We start from the raw sequence: 7,016 nt of genomic DNA, 5'->3' as shown, positions 1-7,016 counted from the left end.
CTTAGTAGAGGCTGAAGTTATTTTATTCCAGGTAAACTATTATTTCCGTGTTTACTCTAATTTGAAAAAAAATCAGTTCATAGATAAGAAATATTTCAGTTCTGGAACTTATGGCACCCAATATACTACTGCCTATCACAAATATGATCTATTCCTAGCAATTCCTGTCAATTGAACAAAAACAAATTGGTCACTACACCAATGCCCTTGATACATTCAATGACGACATGAAAAATTTTAATAAACCATAGTTTCATTCCTTCATCATTACAATTCAAAAGCATTAACAGGAATAAGTCTGTTTTCATTGTAACAATCCCATACCCAATCGGATGTGACGGCATGTGCACTCGAGCATACTTCTTTCAAAAATCCGACATTTTTTGAGGTAGTGATAATAAAATCAACTTCGGCAGGTCCATCTGACACAGTTCTGAAAAAGAAATAAATATTACAATAAAAGACAAGAACTCTCTTTCTTACCCATTCAGCGCCATGATATATCTATTTAAAAGTTTCTTTTCTTCCTCGCTAAGTTCGTCATCTATGTACAGTTTTTTATGTGCTAAAATTGAAGGTAATTCTGGTATATCACCATTCCGATCAGGTCTAATAATTTCCTCGTCGGTGTCAACAGAATAGCTACTTGCAATGCCGGTATGTTGCTTTGGCACTGATGACACTGTTTGGATTTCATCATCTGTACTGCTGTTATCATCAATAAACACGTCATTTGAGCTAAAATAAAATTTTCAACACTATTATAGCTGGCATTCATAATATAGATAGATATACAAAGTACCATAAACCACTGTTTTTGGGACAAATATGAAACTGAAATACCCTTTGTCAGTTATAGATCTGTACTCTGTCCAAACCTCCAAGTGCAGTTCCAGCTATATCACCTATGTTCTATGAATATTCTTACAACTGCCCCTAAATGAATATATATCTAGAATCTCCCAGGAATATTACAAATATACTTAGAATAAAGTGAATATTCAAGGAATATTATATTGGATATTCCATGATTATTTCCTAAAGAATATTCCAGGAATAATTTTAGCGGAGGTTAGTAGTGTATTGACAAGAGTGAATAAAGACATTTAGGGTGAGCACTCCTACTTTAAAGTGAATAAACTGTTCCATGATGACCTTGTATTGTTACTCCACATTCCTACTTTCTTAATTTTTTCACTGGTGACACCCCAATATACTACAACAGATATTTTAATGTATAAATATCATCAGTAGTTCATTGAAAATATTCCAAGTATAATCATAGTTAATTGCGTTAGCGTGAACACGTGTATTATAAGCTTTGAATGTGAAATAATAGATTTTTAAGACGACACTGATGATCAACTGTTTCTATTATGTCATATGTGCACCGTTTTTTGATATTAAATGTTCAAACCATAATTGTTTAAGACAATATTGATTAAGAATATTCGGGGAACAAAAATTCTGAGATTATATTCACAGATATTCCTAGAATAATCATCTTATATATTTGGCAGAATATTCCTAGAATGTTCTGTGGGCGGACATAAGATATACTATGAATGTGCGATAAATATCTAATATATTTACGGTACTTATATTCTAACAATGTTTAGATATTCCTAGAGGAATATTCTCAGAATATTTTTAGAATACATAAATTGTGCTATCTGGGGGGGGGGGGGGCGGTTATCGGCTTTTGTAGCCATGTTGTAAATGCTAGAATCTAATTTAACATCTCTTATGCTACCAAATTAGTTATATATTATTGCTATTTTGTAAGTTTGGGAGGCATACACTGTACTGCCACTAGGTTCATATTGCCATTGAAGGTTTGGACCAATTAATTTTCTGTAAATCAATTTGATTGTTTATACAGATGTTTTGGTCACTTTATTCTATCACTTTTAGTGATATTTTTTGGAAAACATGGCTAAAGTTACATATTTTTGACATACAAATGGAACACTGACCTACTACAAACATCCGGTGAGCTAGGAAAATCTTCGCATATTTCGTCTTCGCTCTCATCTTTATTTAAATCATTACGATCCAGCGCATACCTTCGCCAAGGTAACCTTTTCCGTAGTGCGTAACAGTCGGATATCCACAATCTGTTGACTATTTTACCCTTGCCTTTAACCTGATTAAACTTCGGTGTGTTCGTAAAAGCGCAACTGAAATTAAAATTATATCTCGTGTGACTGTAACAGGTACGGATGTTACATTAAATGTGTGCAGCTGTTATCCCAGTCAGGTTTATACTTAGCGCCCATTTCGAGTGCGTTATTACGAATCGTCGACCTTTCCGGATTTTCAATACCACTAATTACGATTGTTACACCATCGAGTAGCCGATAGAATGGCTTGGAGAGTTTTTTAACTTTAATTTTCTTCGGTGATGGATCTTTCTGTTTTCTCTTCGTGGCATGTGAAGGAGTGGTAGGTAACGGACTTGCTGCCTTTTTTCCATTTGCTACAGGCTTTTTGTCCTTTTGTTTGGTTTTCTGTTGCGCAGCTTCGGCAATTTGTTTCTCGTCTAATTCCTTTTTCCTTTTCTTCATTAGATTGTCAATTTTTTCGTGACTATCTTCTTCGTCCTTTGAGTACAACAGTTCATCTCGGTTTCTTCGTTTTGAGGTATCAGTGCTAGTGTCTAGAGATGTGTCTGGTTCATTCGGGGTTGTGGATGGCTTTGCAGCAATTTTCAACTTTGGTGTTTTGTAGGATGGATTTGTTGATGTTGACGAATCTCGAATTGCCGCAGCCGCTAAGCGAATAATTGAGCATCAATAAAAAAATTTTAACTACAGCACACAAGAACTATATTTGCGCGATATAAGAGAATGAAATTCGACACAGAGTCAACAGAGATAAAATGTCACTTTGACAGATGTAGACAATTTCAAGAAACGGTAATTTTTACACAAATGCTAAATTCTAATTTATTTAATTTTTTCAGTATCCCAAATTGCAAAGTAATAAATGAGCAGACGCAGAATTTTTCAAGCTAGAAGAAAACTATTTACAATTTTGCTCTAAATTAATTAGGGAAGAACGGTATAAAGACATTCACATTGAAATCCCTGTGGTGGGTGAATTAACCGCTGCTACACCCTGTATAAAGAACATTTTATATAAAACCAATAATAACGCTCTTAACAAACTGAGGGGAAATTTTAGTGTAGAAAATATTCAAGAAATCCAGAAAGACATCGTGACGGCAAGTTGATAAAAGATTAGTCACCAGCGATAACGAATGAAAACGGATGCTACACATTCTTTCCTTGAAATGTGATACGTCTTCTAGAATATCCGAGAATGTTACATGATTTTTTCTAGAAATTTTTCGTTTGCTATATATACGCAAATTGAATCGCGTTTAAAGGCAGTTTCAACATCGATGCCTAAGTGATTATTAGTAAAGTTAGCGCTTGTATGTGATAAATTTACATATAAATTTGTGTACATTACTTTTCACTCAACGGTACAAGTGAGTTATTAACTGTTATAAAATCAATCTATTTAAGGACTGTTATAAATTCATTAATAATTGATTGTACCTAAATAAATAATGCAATTAAATTTACGTTACAATATGTTGTGCGAGGAAGAAGTGCGAATTGTGTGCTAATAAGAACGGACGTCAATTTGAATACGGATATTTGTTCTTAGTTACAGGCGGATTTTTTTCAAAATTTTAACAGAAGGTGCTTTTCAAATAATAGTTTGTCATCATTTTGATTAAATGACTAAAACAGAGTTTGGCTGGAGTAACGAATTATTGCAAAACTATTCCATTCTCCCACCAAATTTTTTTTTACATAGTTATATTAACCCATACCAACTTGATTCTGACATATTGATCAATAGCAGAATTATACCAAATTATTTACAAACCTGATGGAGAATTAGTCAGATCAAGATTCCTTCTAGAAAACAGGGTGCCTGTTGCCAAGGGATTGGGCGAAATCGGACGAAGTGTGAACTTTCCCAACTTCACTGGTGTGGCGCTACCATCCTTCGGCTCTGAACTACTACCAAGCTTCACGCCATCAAGTGCGTTCCCATCTTTATTTCCTGGAGTGTGTAACGTTAAAAAGGAGAGTCCGTATTGTACATGTCTATTAAAAGGTTGTGTGCAGACAATTTTAACAACGTCCCACTTTTCGTCCCGTTCCGGGCTCTGAAATTCGTTATAGGTAAACATTCTAACTTTGTTAACGTTTGTGCTTTGTCGCGATTCTAACGGACTCATGAAGGATGACATAACAAGTAGAACTTTAAAATCCTCTGTACTGCCAGAACGCTTAACCAGCACCTCGACGTAAGCGGAGTGTTCATTCCCAATATCAATGCTAGATATCAAGCTAGCTTCGTCTAATTGCAAAATAAGATTAGCAGATTTTTCTCCTTTTGCTGAACATTTCCACTTTTTGGTAGGCTCCGATGTTAAAATATTCGCAGCTTTGTGGTTCTAGAAGTAACAAGGTAGATGATGAGAATATAATTATTAGAGCTTACAGTGTCTTCTGAACTAAAACTGACTACGCGATTAATTTTTAATTTGGACATTGCTGCTTGATAGTAAAGCACAAAATTTTGGAAATTTCAAATATAACCTCCCTTATCTTTCAACATAACCTCCAAAAATATGTTTGCGTCTCAAAAGAGAGGGCGGCAAACAGTTTGTTATACAGGAGGTTGCGAAAGTTACGGTATTTGATTAGATCTTCGACAATACAGGATATTCATTTTAAATCTCCAAATGTTAAAAAAAAATTGTAAAAACACGTCCATTTTGATAGCTAGGGGGAAGTTTAATGAAATACATTTTAAATTCTTGGCAGATGTGCTTTAATACTGGATTTATGTTTGGTACCGAAAGCGCATGTTAATACATGCGTTTTACAATTAGATTTATCATTCATTGCAAAGTCACACTGGACCAGAGGTCGGAACCCATATGAAATATGTTCCGGTTCCACACTATATACATATAGGTTGAATCATTTTTTAAGGGTTCCGGTATAGGTTCCAGTTTTTTCGATTTTTAACGGTTCCAACATAAATAAATATAAAATTATTATTAAAAAATATAAATTTTTATTAATCATAGAAAATAAATAATAGGTACACAAAATTAAAGTAGGTACATTGTTCTTTTGCTTTTAAACATATTTGTTTCATTCTTTGTAGTCTCGTGTCAAAATGCTATTCCGCATGTGCGGTGTTCTACTTACCGTGCAAAATATACCTTTGTCTTAGTTTGACATGTTGGCACAGATACTCCTTATTGAAAGTAAATGGGAGGCTATCTATGTATGCAAAGTGTTACATACAATAGAACTAAGTATGTAAAAAAATTGATAGTTGGTTTGGTAGTTTGGGAGTCACCCTCAAAAAAGTGATGAAATTTGCATTTCTTTTTGAATTTTTTTTCAGCAACTATAACAGTTATAAAGACTGATGGCCCGTATTTGAACAGGTTTTGGTTGGGGTATGCCCCTGGGGATCTGTTTTTTACGAAACTTGGAATCTGAGGGTTTTTGAACATGAACATGAATCACGAATCTGAAATTAGTTATCGAAAAAAAAATTCAACTACAATTCTTGTCCGGACAACGAAAATGGAGAGAATTTCACCCAATGTGTTATGTACATACTTCATGAGTTAAGGAACAAAATTATCGAACAGTTTTTTTCAAATCAGTATTCAGACAATACTATTTAAAAATTGGTCCTTCGGGTCAGAAAAGTATCCCCCTCCTACTACTGAGTTATCTAATTTCGCATGTAGTTATTTATAGTTGAAAATGTCGCAAATAATAACACGTCATTTAAGTCGATACTAAAATCAATACTTGGAATATTTATTGCTATGGAACTCTACAGATGTCACGAAAAAAGAACGCTTGAAGGTCGAATGCGCAGTCGTCTTTTTTCAATTATTTTAAGCGCGGCAATTCGCAAAGTCCAGTGGCGTAGTAGGTACATACAAATTATAATAAATTTAGCGGAAAATAACAGCTCAGACGATGAATTTAGTGATTAAATTAATCAATTAGTAAATGTTTAATGTATACACAATAAACACTGTGTCCAAGATAAGGACGTCTATCATTAGGATCTCCGAACCCATAGACGATTCGACGAAGATCAAATTAGAGAAAATAGGCGCAATTACAGAACTATTATCATCCTTTAAAGAAAAACCAGAAAATTCCGATTCCTTCCGAAAATACACCTGAAAACCGCTGATTGGCTGATTACTGATTTCGTTATTAACGAGCTCCTAGCGAGTTTATAATTTTGTGGTGTCTGTCCGTCCGTCCGTCCGTCCGTTAGCACGATAACTCATAAACGAATGGACCGATTACGATGAAATTTTGCAGGTGGATTCTTTATCAAATTTGTAGACCTGAGTTCGTGAATTGGCAATGTAGCCCAAAAAATAAAGTAGGCCCTTTTGACATCTCCGTTAGTTATGAACCGAATTGCATAATTCAATATGCGCATAGCTTTAGCCATATAAAACACAATTCCAAAAGTTGAGCCTAATCGATCAGCATTCACAGTGCCCTTTGCGCATCTCGACAATTTACAGATCGAATTGCAAACTTTCTTATTTATGAAGGTATTTAAATGAAATTTGATACATAGCCACTTGGAATAAAAGAAAATTTAACGCCAGTTTCAAAATTTGGTTTTGCGCATGCGCAGTGACAACTTTCTTATTTATGGAGGCATTCAAATGAAAATTTATACATATACACTTTAAATCAAAGCAAAACTAACATCAGATTTAAAATTTGGTTTTGCACATACTATAGCCATACCCAGGAGCTCGTTTGCTATATTTGTTTAATTTATTATTTTTTTCTGATGTCATTTGAACAGATACAACAAAATTTAAAAAACGGTTTCTCATTGCCACTTTTTGAGCTCTATAAGACACCGTTGAGAGATTTTCAATACAACGTTTCCTTTCGGAGCAATCATCAACTTTATTT

The 7,016-nt window shown here is 34.2% G+C and overlaps 1 protein-coding gene across 1 annotated transcript; it reads right to left on the bottom strand.

The window, feature by feature from the left end:
• Positions 1-220: 220 nt before the first annotated feature.
• On the bottom strand, positions 221-4,682 carry LOC116168726 (DNA repair protein XRCC1). Its single transcript, XM_031484677.1, has 6 exons — positions 4,528-4,682; positions 3,904-4,480; positions 2,230-2,773; positions 1,977-2,180; positions 484-738; positions 221-433 (listed from the first exon to the last, which is right to left on the bottom strand). Exons 1-6 carry the CDS (start codon positions 4,576-4,578, stop codon positions 268-270), a joined length of 1,797 nt encoding a protein of 598 aa, XP_031340537.1. The 5' UTR covers positions 4,579-4,682; the 3' UTR covers positions 221-267.
• Positions 4,683-7,016: the final 2,334 nt, after the last annotated feature.

Source organism: Photinus pyralis, unplaced genomic scaffold (genome assembly GCF_008802855.1).
Source record: "Photinus pyralis isolate 1611_PpyrPB1 unplaced genomic scaffold, Ppyr1.3 Ppyr1.4_LG4, whole genome shotgun sequence".
Taxonomy (NCBI): Eukaryota; Metazoa; Arthropoda; class Insecta; order Coleoptera; family Lampyridae; genus Photinus; species Photinus pyralis.
Note: the sequence above shows the minus strand (reverse complement) of the source record. Positions and strands in the feature narration are given on the sequence as shown.